This window comes from Callorhinchus milii, unplaced genomic scaffold (assembly GCF_018977255.1).
Source record: "Callorhinchus milii isolate IMCB2004 unplaced genomic scaffold, IMCB_Cmil_1.0 Scaffold2, whole genome shotgun sequence".
NCBI classification, from domain to species: Eukaryota; Metazoa; Chordata; class Chondrichthyes; order Chimaeriformes; family Callorhinchidae; genus Callorhinchus; species Callorhinchus milii.
The window spans coordinates 24,456,699-24,475,584 of record NW_024704743.1 but is presented as its reverse complement, the minus strand read 5'-3'; the positions used below and the strand labels follow the sequence as shown (position 1 = coordinate 24,475,584).

At 39.8% G+C, this 18,886-nt stretch overlaps 2 protein-coding genes across 3 annotated transcripts in view; one reads left to right on the top strand and one right to left on the bottom strand.

Moving 5' to 3' along the window:
• Positions 1-10,061, top strand: part of si:dkey-118j18.2 — a 35,005-nt gene extending 24,944 nt beyond the window's left edge. The window contains exons 4-5 of one of the 2 annotated variants that reach the window (XM_007889682.2): positions 7,249-7,378; positions 8,226-10,061. In XM_007889682.2, the coding sequence (XP_007887873.1) occupies positions 7,249-7,378; positions 8,226-8,452 (357 nt within the window). In that variant the 3' untranslated portion in view covers positions 8,453-10,061. Of the gene's footprint in view, positions 1-7,248; positions 7,388-8,225 lie in introns of both variants that reach the window. The other variant, XM_007889679.2, reaches the window with a different exon arrangement.
• Positions 10,062-12,702: 2,641 nt separating this feature from the next.
• LOC103176330 overlaps positions 12,703-18,886 on the bottom strand; it is a 35,215-nt gene continuing 29,031 nt past the window's right edge. The window contains exons 17-18 of the mRNA XM_007889787.2: positions 16,511-16,631; positions 12,703-13,666 (exon numbers count right to left, since the gene is read on the bottom strand). Coding sequence (XP_007887978.2) covers positions 13,502-13,666; positions 16,511-16,631 — 286 coding nt within the window. The 3' untranslated portion in view covers positions 12,703-13,501. The remainder of the gene's footprint in view (positions 13,667-16,510; positions 16,632-18,886) is intronic.

Below are 18,886 nucleotides of genomic sequence, written 5' to 3'. Positions count from 1 at the left end.
ATTGGCGGGAGAGCCTTCAGCCACTCTGCCCCCAACCTCTGGAAATCCATCCCCAGGTCACTCCGCCTCGCACCCTCCTTAGCCTTCTTCATGTCCCGCCTCAAGACCCTCCTCTTCGACCTTGCCATCAGCCAGCTCCCTTAGCCCCCACTGACCCCAGCTCGGGTCTGAAATGCTGTACTGTCCAGCGCCTTGGGACGTCCTCCCGACGTGAAAGGCGCTATACAAATGTAATCTTGTTATTGTTGTAACAAGGGCCTGCTGCACATCCCCCAACCACTCTGAAACACACTCAGTGGCTGTGCCTTCAGCCACTATGTCTGTAATCTCTGCACTCCCTGCCTCAGTCCTTCTGTTTGCTCCCTCATCACCCCTTATCTATCCAAGTCCCATCTGAAAACCTACCTTTTTGACTGCTTATGGCCACCTGTCCCTTCTGCCTTGCTCAGTGTCCAATTGCCACTGTGCAGCACTCTTTAAGGCATTATCTTACATGAAGAGTACTATGGAAATGCAAGTGGTCGATGTTGCTCACATCTCTTATTTGATTTAGCCCATTTCTGCTTTTCTCTCCCTCATTTCCGGTCTGTCTCCCTCACTGGAGTCAGTCTTGTCTCCCTGTGGGTTTGCTTTCCTTTCCTTCCTCTCTCAAAATAACAGAGTATGCAATCTCTAGATTAAATTGTGTGAAACTGAATGGCACAAATCAATGCTAAAAATGCTGTGTAAATTGAGTTTGGAATTTGCAAGCTTGTAGTGAATTGCACTGGAGATTTTACCTTTGAAAGCCAGCACTTTGCTCCCCACGTGCAGGTTTCATTGATTCCCAGCAAATCAGATATTGAGTAAAGGGGAAATATATTTGTCTTCTGATCACTTCCAGCAGTATGAATAGGGCATAAATTGTTGAAATCAAAATAGTTTTTGCCCTGTTAATGAGGTAACGTCATAAAGGCTCTTTCAATTTTGATTTGTTTTTACATTTTAAGAAAGGCACTCATTCTTTCGGGTCTCTTTGTTTTGCACTATGGATATAGCACAGCTGGTGAATTCTGCTAGATACTGGCATTCATCTGTGGGATTAGCAGGTTTGACATCAATCCTGCAATTTGTTTTTAACCGTAGCTATATGCTTCTTGAACATTTTTCTTAGCGATATGGACAATTTTAGAAAATAAAGTCTCTATGTTAAAATGTTCTCACTTAAATACTATAAGCAATAAATCCCAAACTCAAAATGTGGAATATAAAGTTACAAATAGTCTCCAGGACAACTAGGTCAGCATAGACTTAAATCACTGGAGTGAAAGGAGTACCACAGATGGGATTTGGTTTGCGCAGACTTGTAATCCGTGTTTAAATCTGCTGCTTTAGGTGAGGCTTTCCACAAAACAAAACTAAACATTTTAAATGCACTCATGTTTCACCATGAATTCCTCTCATTTTATCGACTTCTTTGTTTCTCTTTCACTAACTCTCCCCCCGGACCCCAGTTGATGTTTATTTACAAATACATTTTTCTTCAGGCACTAGGAGCATTATTTGATGTTAATAAGTGCCTGATGAATCCTGTAGATTAAATAGTTTTTTTACCTCTCCTATTAGATGAAGGATTTTCACAACAGCCGATCCAAGAATGAGTAAATGTCATGATTAAGCAGCTGGTACTGAGTGAGGACTTGGTAAGCTGGGTCTCATTGGAGCTGAACTGGCTCCAAGATGACATGTTTGGCAACAGAATATCAGAAACAAACCAGCCCTTTGTGGTGGTCTTGATAGTCCGGTTCCTGAGCCAGGCGGATCCCCAGTATTCCAGGGCATTGCTGATGACAGCATAACCAGTCTGGCTCATCGGCAGGAATTAGAAGGGCAGACTAGTCAATGGGGGCAAGGAGTCATCCCACTTAGTTCCTTTTAACCCTGCAAGCGAAAGCCCTAACTAGTAGGGTGGTCCCAGCTGGACAAGAAGCGGAACAGCTTGCTACACAGTGATATACAAAATAGAAACCCGCGGTATTAAAGGGACAGTAGCAACATGGATACAGGACGGCTGGGAGACAGAAAGCAGAGAGTGGTGGTGAACGATTGTTTTCTGACTGGAGTGAAGTGTGCAGTGGTGTCCCCCAGAGGTCAGTATTGGGACCACTGCTGTTTTTGATGTATATAAATAACCTGTACTTGGTTATAGGGAGTACAATTTCCAAGTTTGCAGCTAATACTAAGCAGGAAAAGTAGTAAACAGTGAGGATAGTAGCAGACTCCAAAAGTCATAGATAGACTGGTAAAATGGGCAGACACGTGGCAGATGGAGTTTAATGTGGAGAAATGCGAAGTGATGCATTTTAGGAGGAAGAATGAGGAGAGCCAGTATAAGCTGATGGTCCAATCTAAAAGGGGTGAAGGAACAGGGAGACCTGGGGGTTCATATAAGCAAATCTTTGAAGGTGGCAGGACAGGCAGATAAAGCTGTTAAAAAAGCAAATGGGATACCAGGCTTTATAAACAGGGGCAGAGAATACAAAAGTCAGGAAGTTATGATGAACCTTTATAAAACATTGGTTAGGACTCAGCTAGAGTACTGTGTTCAGCTCTGGGAACCAGACTTTAGGAAGGATGTCAAGGCATTGGAGAGGGTGCAAACGGGAGATTTACCAGGATAGTACCAGGAATGAGGAACTTCAGTTATCAGGAGAGGCTGGAGAAGCTAGGATTATTCTCCTTAGAGCAGAGAAGGTTAAGAGGAGACTTAATAGAAGTTTCTAAAATTATGAGGAGATTCGATAGGGTGAACAAGGAGAAACTGTTTCCTCTGGTGGGTGGGTCGTTAACCCGAGGACACCGATTTAAAATAGTTGTTAAAAGAAGCAGAGGAGAGGAGAATTTTTTTTACACAACGAATTGTTCAGATCTGGAATGCATTGCTTGAAAGGGTGGTGGAAGCCGATTCGATAACAGTTTTTAAGAGAGAGGTAGATGTGGAGTCCTGTAGCTCAGTGGTTAGAGCATTCGCTTTGCAAGCGAGAGACCTGGGTTTGATTCCCGGCAGGGGAAACCTTGGGCAAGTTTCCTTACTCCACACGCCTAATAATAATCCCTCAAAAAAAAACAATAATAAATTGGTCACTTCAATCCACAACTGTTTGTGGGACACTGCTAAGTGCAATTGGCTGCGCATTTTGCCCACAAATATACAGTCAATTCACTTTACAGTCTATTCTGTGAAGAACTTTGAGACATCTAGAAGACGTGAAAAGCGCTATATTATTATAATTATTTGGTGACGACAAGTTTGCAGGGCTATGGGGAGAGAGCGGGGGAGTGGGATTGATTTAGATAGCTCTTTTCAAAGAGCTAGCACAGACACGATGGGCCGAATGGCCTCCTTTTGTGCTGTATAATTCTATGATTCTATTATCAAGGGCAAGCTATGTGGTTTTAGCGGGTTAGACTCCAGCAGTACCCCAACGCACATTCTGGGGTCCCCAAGCCTTGGCTCTTGCCAACCTGCGTATAATGCTTTTTGTATTAGGTAAAGCGGGATGTGTCCCTCCAGGGAGAGAGTGCACATTACATTCCAACAATCTGTCTCTGGAATTTCCATGTGTAAGTGGGATACATAGAATTCTCAGTTTGGATACTCTTAAGCACGGTGATGAGTTTCCACCAGTGTCAGGCATTGGCTGACCAAAAAAAATCATGATATCTATTTCTGGGCTGCATGAAAGATATAGTACTGCTATGCTGCCAAAGATGCGGATTATAACTCTGATATGCAAATTGTATTGCCATTGACATTATGAGATCTGGCTGTGCTTTTCAATCTGATTGCTCAGACAACAGAATGCAGACTTCTTGTCCAAAAGACATGGATTTGAGTTCTGGTTGGTAGAAACTGTCCCTAGCTAAATGACATCCATTTCCAACTGATATTCATTATCTTGCACAACAGTGAGAAATTCTCCAAAGTAAAATACAGTAATTCTTGCATTTGAGTTAGCGCCTTATCATGTTGTCGAGACATCTCAAAGTTCTTCCCAGGATATTACTGTAAAGTGTACAACAGCCAATTTGCACACAGCAATGTCCCACAAACAACCTTGAAGTGAGTGACCAGTTTTATCTAGGGGATTATTGCCCAGCACACTGGGAGAAACTCCCTCTCTTTTCAAATAGTGCAATGGGATCTTTAACGTCCACCTGAATGGGCAGAGGGGACCTCAGTTTAACTTCTCATCTGAAGGATAAAGTAACCATTCAGGGGGCCCCAACTGAGAATTCCATGTATGCACTGGATTATGAACATGGACCATATATGTTCCAATCCCAACATGATTCTTCAACACACAACCTTCTGACTCAGAGGCAAGAATGCCAGTGCCAGGCTGGGATTACCCCAGTGTGGGGTGACTAAGGGGAATTTGAGCAATGGAAAGAGGCTTGCCTTGTTTGTTAATGTCTCCTACCAGTCTGTCTTGGTGTGACCTATTGATGGGTAATCAACTCAAATCAACATTTAGGTCTGATTCAACAAATGATGCTGATGAGCATCTGCACTTGTAAGAAAAAATATTGGAAGATTTTTTTAAAAAAACTAAGCAATCATGTATCACAAATGTAGCTTTAAATGATTTGCGAAAGGAAATTGCTCAGCAAGAGTTTCCATACAGAATCTCTGCTTTTTAAAAAAAACAAGAAAAACTGCAGCTCTGGGCTCAGGATTAAGTTGGGACAGTTTAAAGAATGCTGAGTTGGCAGAACATTGGTGCCACAGTAAAAAGTGAAATCAGATTAAATGTCATTATCCCACATGAGATGAAACACGACTTGCTTATCCCATTGTGATTATTTCAACAGTCTTAACATTTGATAGAGAAATGCTGGAAGTGGAAAAATTATAATTGGGTAATTACAGGAAATGTTTGAGTAGATGCAAGACATTCTGAAATCAAATATTCTCCCGGGTCTAAACAAAGTTCTAAGAAGGTAATTTGATATAAACAGCCCTGAAATCTGAGCAGTATCGATGGTACACCATTGCTGAAATTAACAAACTGAACACTGCATTTTACACAGATGCTTCGCATTTTTTAAAAATTGTTTTCAACCAAAGTAACTACAATATCCCAAGTTGCAGCATTAATTATAGAACATTGCATGTAATAGAGATTATTTTAAAATTAAGAAATCTGTGATGCGCACTCACAAAAATGCCACTGTAGCTTAATCTACTTCCAGCGGAAGTCTCTCATGTCAGAGTAGCAAGGGTGGCATTCTTCTGGTTTCCGAAATAATTCTTGTGCAGGTGGCCATGCTTTCAGTGGCAGTGTCCCTAATTTCTGGAACTCCCTGCCTCAATCCCTCTGCCTCATCTCCTCTTTATTTTTAAATCCCACCTAGAGACCTAGCTCTTCAACCATGCGTATGGTCACCTCCTTCTCCCTTGCTCAGTGACCACCTCCACCACTATGGCACTCCAAGGTGCTTTCCTGCACAAAGGGCCCTACATCAATGCAAGTTTATTTATATAAGAAATGCAAAGTTCACCTCAGTATTCTTTACCTTACTCTAACCCTGATGAACCCTGATCTCTCCTCCTATCTTCTTCTCCTCCTATCTTCCTCTTCACCCCCATGGAAATTGGTCTATCCTCCTACTTTCTTCTTCTCCCCCACCACCACATTTTTCTTTTGTCAGCCAGGTGTATTAACACATTCAGAAATCTACTGCTCTGTTATGAGTATCCAAACCAGACAAGTTCCACGTATGCATTTTACTTACACATGGTAAATTCCTTGTAGTCTGGACTGGAATGTGTTATTTTCTTCCCGAAGGATGTACCCTGCTTACCTAATTCTAGAAAGTATGAGGCGCAGGTTGACAAGTGAAGACTTAGGGACCCCAGAGTGTGTGTTGGGGCACTGCTGGAGTTAAACCAGCTGAAACCACATAGCTTACCGTTGAGAGCACTGTCTGCCAAGCTTTCCAGTTTATCCAAAAAAGATCACTCTATCCATTAGGGCACTGGCTTGCTGCGTTAACAGTAACTATGTCTGCCAACAGTGACTGGTTTGCCCCTTCGAGTCCTGTTGATGAGTCAGGCTGGCTGACCTGTCATCAGCAGTGACATGGAGTACCACAAACTCGCCGGGCTCAGGAACCAAACTACCATTACCGCCCAAGAGGATCAACTTGATTTTGATATTCCATTGCCAGGCATGTCATCTCAGCCCCAAGGATACTCATTTACCTTATCCCCTTTCCTTCCCAAGAGTCATTAAATGGTCAGTTGATATCCTACAAGCGCATCTTTGAGCCCTCCTTTAGTGGATAGCAGGTAATAGTAATCCCCTGCAAGACTCTGTTGAACAGTGCAATTTAGCATGAAATCTTCCTGCCCACAGCTCAGACATGTATCCCTACCCATTTAATAATAATAATAATCCTTGCATTTGATATAGCGTTTTTCACGTCAGGAGGACGTCCCAAAGCGCTTCACAGAACACACTGTAAAGTGAATTGACTGTTTATTTGTGGGCGATGAGCGATGGTTCCACCAGTTGAGGTTGTAACTTCAGCTGCAACTGCCATATTTGCAGCAAAACTCAGAATAATGATTGTGTACAGATCCAAAACATAATATGTTTATACCAGTAGAGGAACAAATATAGTAAGTAATAGCTGACAGTAATGAGACTCAAGCTATAAGATTCCTGTCATTGGTTAAATCTTTGATGCACGGTTTAATCCAGTTTTGTTTTCATATCATGATTGTGACAGCCTGGTGTCAATTGTATATTATATAGGGTAATATTCAGTCTATAGTATATCCTAAAGCAGCAAAATCAAAGGGTGATGGGTGCATTGGTCCAATTACTTCATTGCAGTATTTATACTGCAGTATCTTGTGTTTGTCCCTTCATTTATTTTTTGTAGAGCTCTGTGCTCCCCTACCTGGTACTATGCAGTCCAGATCAAAAGCAATCTTACCCTTTAAATAAATCTGATTGGAACAGTGGAATTTGTGGTAGGTCTGTAGTTTCAAGCATCTCATGATGACTGTGAGTTTCTGAGGAAGAAGTTAAGTAAATGAAAATAGTTTCTCTGCATGTTTATATCTTTTATTGCTCTTTCATTTCTTTTTGAGCAAACGATGCAATTGAAATCTAAAATTGAAATTCAGTACCTTTTTATTGACAGGTTCAGCGAAAAAAAACAATGTTGGTTAAAAGTGTATTGCTTTCTTTACAGAGTCCTATGTGGTATAGTTGGTATGGGGGTCAAGATGACGGCTCCATTGGAGAACCCTCTGGGTCCCTACCTCCTGCTCCTTCCTACAGCCAGCTGGAGGTGCCACCTCCATATGAAGCGGTGTCGAGAGGTCAGACGGGTACTTTAGAAATTTTATAGCTTTAATTTTCACCAAGATAACATTTCCTTTATTAGAAATGGAGCTCCATTGTGAAACTATGTTGGTATCTACTTTTCACCAAAAAGAAACTGCCTTTGATTTCAGTTTAGAAACAAAACTGTATTTAAGAGTAGCACAATATTCAATACTGCTAAGAGCAGTTATTGGAAGATGGAGCTGACTGACTACTACAGAGCACCCTTCCCCCCACCCCCTCCACTTATAATAGTGTTTTGGATCCATAAAATTAAATCTCATATTGTAATAGTACTGTGAAAAATGGCAAATGGGTCACTGTTAATATAACTTAATATAATAACAAGGAAACTGGACCAGTCAACAGGCCACGACAGTTCTAGCACTAGAAACGCATACAAGTTGTGACTGACTGGTTGGCTTCCTTCACCCAGTGGGCGCACAGAAAACTAGCCAGTCCGCAACGGGAATTTATTGCCCGTCAAGTAACCCCGAGCCCACAGGCACTCGTATTTTAAGATGTCTTCCACTCTAGTAAAGCACAATAAAGGTTGTCCTGTATTATCCTGACTCCAACTCTGCTTAAGTAAATATAGAGCAAACATTCTCTGACACTTTGTGCTGCTGACGTTGAAAGCAGTAAAATGTGCAAATTCATTTTGGCAAATCTTTTCAGGATTCATTCATTCATTCAACAGGCTTTGTTTATAGACAACTTGCACTTATCTCAGATCTTATTCATTACTCAATTGTGAAAACCTGTACTTAATTCTTAAATGCTATTTCTGAGTGTTTTAATGTGGAGAATGATCTTATCCTTTGGATTTTCTTATTGCTGCAGATGATTTAAAGCCTCCGCCATACACAGAGTATGCTACTGCTGGGAGTATTGAGGACGCTCGTGCTCTGTCTGTCCCAGAGGGTTACGATGCTTGCAGCTTGAGTGATGCTCCACCTCCATATACTCCTAGTCCATCGGCTGAGAACGAACAACCAGATAATGTGACATCATCCACTGTCCAAGAGACAGACCGTGCCACTGCAATCGGCTCAGCATATCAAATCTGAACACAAAATGCACTTCCTGGGACTCCTGTGAAGTTAACTTATCTTTCCTTAAATGGGGGGGAAGTAAGTCCAAAGCGCCTCAACTTTTTTTGGACAGATTTTATTTCTCTGCAATTGAAGATGTTTACAGTGACGCACTACATATAATGGAGTTTTCCCTTACTGCTGCTATCAGCACTACTTTCTTTTTATTATGCAGTGACTGCATTTTGCAAGGAGGAGCTCACGGAGAAGGGTACCACCGTGTTTTAACAGCTCGTATGTTTGCCAGTGACTGTTGATGTTTATAACTTGTAACTCTCCCCTGCCCCTGTCATAGAGGAGGTGAGCGATAGTCAGCATGTGGCCAGAGACTGCAAATTCTGTATCTATTTTGGTGTTTCAGGAGTTTAGCGACAAGACTTAGCTAGTAGATGGTAGTCGCCGGAATCGACTTGTACTCTGCTGTTATCGGCATGTCTGCGAGGTCATTCCTAACATTCTCTGGCTCTGCTTTCTGTAGCTTTGCCAAGACCTCGTTATTCACCCAAAGGAAAAGTCGTCTCACATTAAGAGAGGGCATTTCCAATTTTAGAGAATCTTACAGATGTCAGACTTTTTAAAAAGACCATTCTGCCGTAGCATTTAAATGCTTATTTCTGAAAAAATGTATTTTTATATTTTTTTAAGCTTTTATGTCATTCAACATTGTGTAGATACCCACAAGCAAAATCTTTGGGGTATTAAATATTCTTAGCTGTTTTTTCCCCTCTTGATGACTGCATGTAAAGTTGAAGCCTTTATTATGGATTTATTGTGTATAATGCTGTACAGTTTAGAGGTGATGACCGAGAAGTGTGCGAATATGTGTAGATGCACAGAGTTGCATCCACCTAACCCATTTCAATTCCAAAGCAATCTGTCACAATATATAAGGCTTTTTGGTTCAGAACCTTTAATATTTACTGTGTTCTCAGATATTTATTGTAGTACATGCCTGATTATAACCCATAAATTTCTCACACAATATGAGAGTATTGCTAAATGTGTCAGCCCCTGTGTTAAACAGTCTCTAAACAATTAGTTTTTTCCCCCCACAACCTTTTCACAGCATTGTATGACTACAAATCTGTGGAATAAGTAGATTATTAGTACGAATATTATCATAATGTTGGTTTAAGTCACATTTCTATCAGAGTTCAATTAGTTTCTCTTTTCTCTTTGTACATTTTTTTCACCTTTGCAACCAATCCAAAGTTGAGTCGATTAAGACAATTAAACAGAAATAATTTGAAGACTCACACTAAGTCAAAAAAAAAATAATTTATGGAATAATTTTAGCTTAATTGATATTTTTAATGAATAATTTAAAATATTTGTTGCCTTGCAAATAGGCTTTGCACACAACAACCACTTTGCTGTAAGGATGATGTTTTTGCTTTGGGTGGGTGGTGCTTTCAGTATTTTCACTGACTTAAATTGTTTTATGTTCACCTTTATAGAGCTTAAGAGTTTCAATCCAAATTAAAATAGGATTTAGATGTACATAAATATTTCAGTTCACCTTCTTGGACTTGCTGACTTATGTAGCTTCTTAAGCAACAAATACAGTTTGCTATTTCAATCTCAACTAGTTTTGTTCTGTGCTATTTTCTATTTCAAAACATGTTCAGTTTGTCCAAAGAATTCTAGATTTGTAGATATTCACGAGTTGGATGTGTTTTACAATTCTATTTTGCAATTCAAGCAAAAACCTTTATAGACATAATAATCCTTGCATTTCATTTAGTGCCTTGTCATGTCTTCGAGATGTCTCAAAGCGCTTCACAGAATATACTGTAAAGTGAATTGAATGCATATTTTGTGAACGAAATCACAGCCAATTGCACAGAGCAGTGTCCCAGAAACAATTGTGGATTCAGTGACCAATTTATTATTATTATTTTGAAGGAATTATTACCCCGGGAAAAGCGATCTGCCAATCGACTAACAACGGGGTTCCTACTTAAGGCTAGCTAAACGGTGGCATGTGGAGTAAGGAAACTTGCCCAATGTTTCACCCTACCAGGAATTGAACTTGCTTTTGAGGCGAGTTCTCTAACATCTGAGCTATCGGACTCCACTGGCTCAAGTTGTGAAAACACCAGTAAACTGGAAGCAGGTTGCAGTTACTGAACATTTAAGTTTCAACATGGTCTTTCAATTTAACTTTCCATTTTGAACAAATTAGTAAAATCAACAAAGTTAAATATATCCAATAAAAACATGTAGAACCATAGAAATGTGGGACGCAGGAGGAGGCCATTCAGCCAATTATTATTTTTCTCCTCCAAGAAGCCATTCATCCAAAATTCCCTACTCCTTCCCCGTATGCTCCAATATCATGTTGGCATGCGTTTGTCCAATTCTTTTTTTTAATTCACAAATGACTGTTCAGACAGCCACCATGGCAAATTATTCCATACCCAAACAATTCTTTGGAAGAAGTTCTAAATGTCCTTTTACACTCTATTCACAATCTTGAATTGATGCCCTCATGTCCACAAATCACCTACTTGCAGAATGTTTCTTACAATTGTTTCATTCCTTTACATTGTCTTAAAACATCTCTTCTCCAGGGTTTAATTCCACTCCCTATTCTTTCTTCCAAACTTTGCATTTTTCTATATTGAACTTCATTTTCCACTAATCTGTCTACCTGTAGCTTTTTACATTCTTTGTTGCTGTTAACACCTATTTATGAATCGTCCATAAATGTAGTTAATATTCCCTCAACTCCTGCATCTTAATATAAATTATATTTCTCATTCCTATCTGTTTATATCAGTTTTTTGATGTTGATGTTTGCATTCAGTTATTTTAATACAAAAAATCATTATTAACCAGTATTACAAACCTGGATGTTTGACCATATCTCCGTTAACCTCCCCTCATCTTAACATCGACCTCCACCACCGCTAAAGAGCTCTGAGACGTTACCCACGGGAAGGGTGCTATATAAATGCAAGCTGTTGTTTGTTACGGATGGTGTGTTTGTTACAAATGCTAAATACAAATCTCTTTAGAATTTTGTGACTGTCCTAATCAAGCAAGATTTATCTATTCGACCTTTATTTTTGTGAACTGAATATGTTAAAAGATCTAAAACTTTTGTAGTTATAGCAGTAACCTTGGATGGGTATCCTTAAACTTCCTTGCAAGAAAGTCTTAAAAATTCTAATGGCCGGATTTCTTTATTGTATCTGTGAAAGACCAAAGCACAATCTCTAAATGCAGAAACAGCTCCACAAATGGAGTATATTGTAGCTTACATAATGTTTTGAAGCAAATTTTGAAGTTGTGGAACAATACTTTTAAATATTTTAATTGCTAAATTTGTGAGAATTCAAATATCTATGCAAAATAACACATTTCAGACGTTTCTTAACTGGAATGTGTTCTTGATATGCTGTTATTAAATGGTAGCGAGCAAGTTACAAAAATTCAAATAATTGTAACTGCCTCGTTAACTACAGTACTTGCCTCTTTTAAGACCTGATTTTTTTTAAAATCTGATTAATTGCTACTTTTTTTTTTCCTTTCACTGCTACATTCCTGTTTCAGCATGGAAGGCATAACATTCTTGTCTGCACATTGTCCATGACTTTTCAGGCTGCTACAGATACTGGTGGGAGTTAGTACTGAGAATGGTTTTGGAAGACTCATAATTTAGCTCTTGCAAACGGACTGTAATATCCCTATAATCCAGCCCACATCTACAAATCACGTGTCCAGTTATTCTAGATTCAGTACATGTTCCAGCTATGGGAAATTGCTGTTTTGTTGCTTGGTTGCAACTAGTGTATTTCTATTACAAAAAGTAGATGCTACGGTGGAATAGCCAACATATTGTGTGGAGGCAGGGGAAGGTCTTGCGGAGAGAGTGGGTGATGGGACAGTCGCGATGGCTCCTTTGGGACAACCGTTGACGTGTGCCACAATGAGCATGGCGGAGGATGCCTAGAGTGGAGCAGAGGGAGGCAGTGGTGGAGTCCTGGAGAGAGAGAAGACGAGGAGGACAGTGAGAGAAGGATAAAGGTTGATAAAAGTAGTGGAGAGGTGGGAGGGGTGAGGGAGGCAGAGTAGAACTTGGGGCATTTTGGGGGGTTGGCTCGGGTCGGGCTGTACTATAATTTGTACGTATTTTCTGGGATGCTCAAACAGTGCAGGCTGGAGCCCTCCTTCCCTTCAGCGACTTCCCCTTGTTATGACAAATCCAATTAACTGTTTGGTTCTATAATTCAAAACTGTGCCAAAGGAAATCCTTCACTGCATGATCACAATATTTTGAATATCTGCACTCAATCTTTACATTTAGCAGTTTCTTCTCATGAATTTCATTTTTACTGTACCATCATGATTATTATCCAAATCTTACAATCTTTACTGCCTCACTTGAAATAATGATTCATAATCTCCATAAATATGTATCTAGATTATACATCCATTTTAGTAAAGGGTGCCAGCTCCTCCATTGGATCCAACTGCTTTAATTTCAATTCCCTGCTCCTTCCACATTCCCGCTGATATCAATCTTAAATGTTTCCCAATTTCTTTTTAAAGTTTAGTAGTCTCAGCTTCAGTAACTCCTTGGGTAAAAAGTTCCTTGTATAACAACTATCTTGAGAAAATTCTAAGTCCCCCTTAAATCTATCAATGATGATCCTGGATTTATGGAAATTTAAGTGCTTTTGAAACCACTCCTTAAAATGGGCTAAGGAATAGGATTGATCATAATTCACGATTCCTGAACATAGTTTATACTGCAAATTATCATGAAAATAACTGTAGTAGGATGAAGTTTAAGGAAAATTTAAATGCAACCATTCCCACCGAATGTCTCTAAAGAGACTAATTGTACAAAAATATACATTTCCTTTGCCAGGTCACACTTTTATTTTCGATTATGGATTATTATGGAAACATACGAAAGGAAAATTCTCCTTAAGCACATTGTTAAATCGCACACTAAAGAGTGTACTTTTACATATATATTGTATTCTCGGCAATACTTATGCACTTTTTCTGCATTCAATAAATAAGTGTAAAGGGTATTTGCTTATACTGGTACCACTGAATCAGGTGTTTTGTAGAGCACTTGAAAATATTTTCCATGATAAAGAGAAGAGCATCCTGAACAGCAAGGGTGAGAAGCTGATCTGCTGAAAGTGAAACCACCAAGAGACACAACCTTTCCTGAAAGAATGAATTCAAAGAAAATTATTTAAATCCAATGCAAGAAAATATATAAGTTGCATACAATATAATCATCCTTGTATTTGATGTAGCACCTTATCACATCTTCGAGACATCTCAAAGCGCTTCACAGAATATACTGTAAAGTGTATTGAATGTATATTTTGTGGGTGAAATGCGGTAGCAAATTGTGCACAGCAGTGTCCCACAAACAGTCGTGAATTTAGTGAATATTTTTTTATGAAGGAATTATTACTCCTGGAAAAGCAAACTAATCGACTAACAATCAGGTTCCTACTTACTGCTAGGTAAACACAGGTGTGTGGAGTAAGGAAACTTGCCCAACATTTCGCCCTGCTGGGAATCGAACCCAGGTCTCTCGTTTGCGAGGCGAGTGCTCTAACCACTGACCTACAGGACTCCCAATATACTGAATATGAGAATGATTTCCCAGTTCTTTCACAAATGACTAAAACCTACACTTTATTTCAGAAAAATATAATTGAAATGAAACCATTGTACTGAAAGGATTCAACAAGAAGAAGATTACATTTGTATAGGATGAGTATTTCGAACTGGGGGTTGGAGAGCCAGTAGAGCCGGGTGAGGGTGGTGGTGATAGGGTCATGGAGCCTGGTGCGAGAAGAGGACACGAGGTGCAGAGTTCTGGATGATCTGCAGCTTGTGGAGGAAAGAATTGGGAAGGGACAAGCAGGCATTGGCATAGTCGAGCCATGAGAGTATGAGAGTTAAGAGTTTCCAAATGTTTTTAATGCATAAAAATTATTATGTGTTGATCTGAAAATGTTCCCAAATCTATTTTTTCAAACATTGCATTTAATTACATTTTCATGCCCATTTGATTAAACCACATCACTTTACTGCTTTTCAGTGAAATCAGTGGGAAAAATACCTGTTTAGTGCAGGAGTTTTGATGCCTGAACCTATGACCTTCTGACTCAGAGGGGAGTATTAGCATTTATGTAATGCCCTTCATGCTTAACTTCAGAGTGCTTACCAATGACTAAGCGAAGGGGATAGGTAGAGGATCGATGTGTGAGCAAGTTTGAGAGATAGGGAGGTGTGAAATAATTTATAGGTGAGTGTGAGGATCTTGAAACTGATCCGTTCTGCAACAGGGAATCAGTGGAGCCTGGGTGAAGGGGTGCGGAGTTTGGTATGGGTGAGAATACGGGCAGCAGAATTTTGAATCAATTTGATTTTGTGAATGGTGGAACTGGGGAGACCGGCAAAGAGTGCATTGGAGAAATCGAGGCAGGTGACAAAAGCATGGATGAAACAGATCTAATGATGTTAGTCATAACTCACTGTGTTAAAACAGTGTGAAACATAATAATAATAATCCTGGCATTTGATATAGCACTTTTCACGTCTTCTAGGCGTCCCAAAGCGCTTCACAGAATATACTGTAAAGTGAATTGACTGCATATTTGTGGGCGAACGCGGCAGCCAATTGCACACAGCAGTGTCCCACAAACAGTCGTAGATTGAAAATGACCAATTTATTATTGTTTTGTTTTGGAGGGATTATTATTAATAAATAAGGCAAACAGGTTGCTGGGCTATATTACTAAGTCAGTCTAGTTTAGATCCCCAGATGATGTTCTCAAGCTGTTTGGTGCTTTGACTGCAACTAGAGTACTGGATCGGAGAAGCCTTGCACCCTATCCTGTGATGCTGACGTGGGCACTTGGCGGAGAAGCATCGCAGAGGCCTTTGGTCTATTGGAGGGGTGCGCTGTGTCCATTCACCCTAACCTGTGGGTGTGAGTGCTCGGTGGAGGTTTGGTGAGCATGTTCGGATGCTGTGTCTGCGGCCAGTGGGTGCCGGCTGAGTGAGCGAGAGAGCAGCGCCGAGGGCCAAGGAACATAAGGTGAGGCTCCATGTCTAACTTGTCAGATCGGATAATACATCACTGGGCCCTTTTCCTTTGGAATGACGAGTTATCCAGGGTTTACTTATTTTCTAGAATTACACAAGGAAGATGCATCTCTCCAGTACACTTAATTCCAGACAAAAGGGAAATATCCACGTATGCCAGTGATATGTATACGAAGAACCTCCAAGATTATTTTGCGAATGGCACTGTATGATGTATCACAATCCGGTAAACATACACAGTCAAAGAAAATCTGTTCATCAAGAGGACAAAGATCTTTTGTTATGTCTCAAAGCAAGTAATTATTTGTTAATGAAAAATGGCACATCACTGAATTTTATTGTAATCTTAAAAAGCGTGCTTTGTTATATATTTACTGTATGTTGGCAACAAGAGCTTAATTAATCCTGTATTTCCCAGCATGGTGCAGAGTTAAGAAAAAAAATGAAAGGAACAATAGTATTGTTGGAGAAAGAAATTTGCTTTCTGAGCTATTGTGCCACAATACTTAATGTAGTCTGTATCAGTTATTCCAGCTTTGTATTTGCCATTATTATTACAATAAATATTTCCATGCACTTTTCAAAATGCTTAATCACACAAAGTATTTGAAAAATATTGCCAAATATGCTCTGCCCTTTTTTGTAAATGTGTAATTTTTTCAGACATGTGCCAGTTTTTTTTATTGGTGCCTGCAATACATTCAGTCACCAAGCTCATTTGCTGGCAGCACATATAACAAGTCTCAAAGCACTTCACAGGATATAGTGTAAAGTGTAGTGACTGTGTATTTTGTAGGCAAATGCAGCAGCCAATTTGTGCCACAGCAATGTCCCACAAACAACCATGACGTTTTATCTGGAGGAGTGTCGACTCTTGCATTATATGAAATAAATAATTTCTGCAAAAACACATGGTTGCAATTATGTTTCCCCAAATTTTACCTCAGAAGAAGGTAAAGCCTGTGAAGTAAAGTTTCGGAAAAATCTAATTTTCTTCAACTGGTTTGTGATTTCTTCAGTTGGGTCATCAGCTACTAAACATTCCAATTTTAGTATATTAAACCTGCAGAGGCACATAATAATAGATTAGATTCACTTCAAACCTAATGTTTTTTCAGCAAACTATTGTCAAATATCTTTTTTTTACAAAACTAAAAGCTGTAAAAGCAATGCCTACCAGCAGATGTAGACAAACAGTTATATTCCTGAGCCAGATTGTTTTGTATGCTTTCAGGTTATACACAAGGGCACTGAAACGTCTCAGAATTTATGTGTTTTTATTACTCTAATATTGATCCTAAACAACTATAGACTTAATAATAATAATAATAATAATAATAATAATAATCCTTGCATTTGATATAGCGCTTTTCACGTCGGGAGGACGTCCCAAAGCGCTTCACAGAACACACTGTAAAGTGAATTGACTGTATATTTGTGGGCGAACGCGGCAGCCAATTGCGCACAGCACAGCATAATGCATGTTTAATCAAAAATAACACTTTTTTTGTTTTCCCCCCACCTATGTTCTTCCCTCTATTCCACCTTTCCTACAGTCACTTTATTTCTTTTTCCTTCTCTTGAGGTATGCTCCACAGATGATAAATTATCATTATTCATGCGTGAGCTTTACCAGCGAATGTTTTTTTTGCTGCGGCCAAGGTGCACATACCCACACCCAGCAGCAGGGGTCTCTGCATAGCAATCAGGAAGAACCCTTTCTTCATGCAAAAACGTTGAGGCCAAATAGAGCAGTGCTCTACTTCTGCTCAACCAACTCTGCACAAACAAGTATTCGAACCTATGACTTTCTGCTCTGTGTGGGGAGGTAAACCTGCAGTATTCCTTAATCAGATTCCTTAATAAGTATGTCACGTTAAATCAAGAGATCACAATATTGATTTGAACTATTTGTAGAGCAAACAGTGGGTCAACAGGAATTCTAATACATTCCTTATCAAGGTAGCCCTTTTAAAAACACTTAGAAACTTAAATTGATAAACTAACTGTAGCCAAATAAATAAGAATGAAATGGATTACGGGTTAGTTGTACTTGGTACATTTTAGCAAGTTATGTAAGAGGGTTATCTTATTAATTTGTGTTATGTAAATAAAAATGAGTATATATATTTAAAAATATTGGCGGAATATTGAATTATTGAAGTGTGCCTTGTGAAGATGTCAATATGTTGCAAGTTGGGTACTTTTCTCCATGAAACAATTTGTAACACATTTATTTGTGTATTGAGAAATGCAACCGTTCAGGAAGTTTTCAATAATGGAAGTGCAGAAGTTATTGCCTGAGAATGGGAATGCTATCAGCTTCTATTGCAGGTATTGAGCAAGTTCATGGATGGATAACCTGATGGCTGACACCAGCATCCACTGGTGAATATTGCAAAAGTGATGCTGCTCTGTCAAGATATCTACATTTACTCCGTTAATAAGTTAAGTACCAAGGCAACATCTGTTTGGGTAGATTGCTTGGATTCAATGAGCCTGGAAGGAAGTACTTTGTGCTGGAGAAGGCTACACACTGAGTTTTGTTTTCTCCTTGGAGTTACCAGGGACTTGATGTAATTGTTTCAAATAATCAGCGCTACACATTTGCTGAATCATTGTGGCATAGCATTTCTGAAGCATTTGCCTTTTAAACTACCTTAGATTTATTTCCGGAAGAAGTACTGTTTATTTTATCAATATACCTGAAATTCTACTAAACATGCCTGGAACCCATTCACCTAGTGAATCCAGAACCTTGGCATCTTGTTTGACCCTCAATTGTCCTTTCTATCCCACATCCGTGCCATGTCCAGCTCTGTTTTCCCCCATCTCCGCAACATTGCCCAGCTCTGCCACTCCTCATCCCTCAGGCATCTGAAACCCTTATCCACGCAGTCATGACATCTCGGCTCGACTATTCCAACTTGTCGGCTTTCTTGACTCTCTTCTCCACAAGCTGCAGATCATCCAGAACTCTGCAGCTTGTGTCCTCTCCCGCACTAGGCTCTGTGACTCCATCTCCCCATACTCGCCCGGCTCCACTGGCTCTCCAACCCCCAGCAGATAAAGTTCAAAATCCTCATCCTCGCCTTCAAGGCCCTCCACAGCCTTGCCCTTCCCTAACTCTGTCACCCTCTGACCCTATATCAATCTATCCGCTCCCTACGCTCTGGCCTGTTCCACATCCCCTGCCCCGCCCGGTCCAGCATCGGCGGTCCAAGATCAAATGTTGATGTACAACTTGAATCCACAAAATTAAGATGAAGAGGTAAGAATTCTACTAACTGAGCCAGCCTGACACCACATTTTTATCTT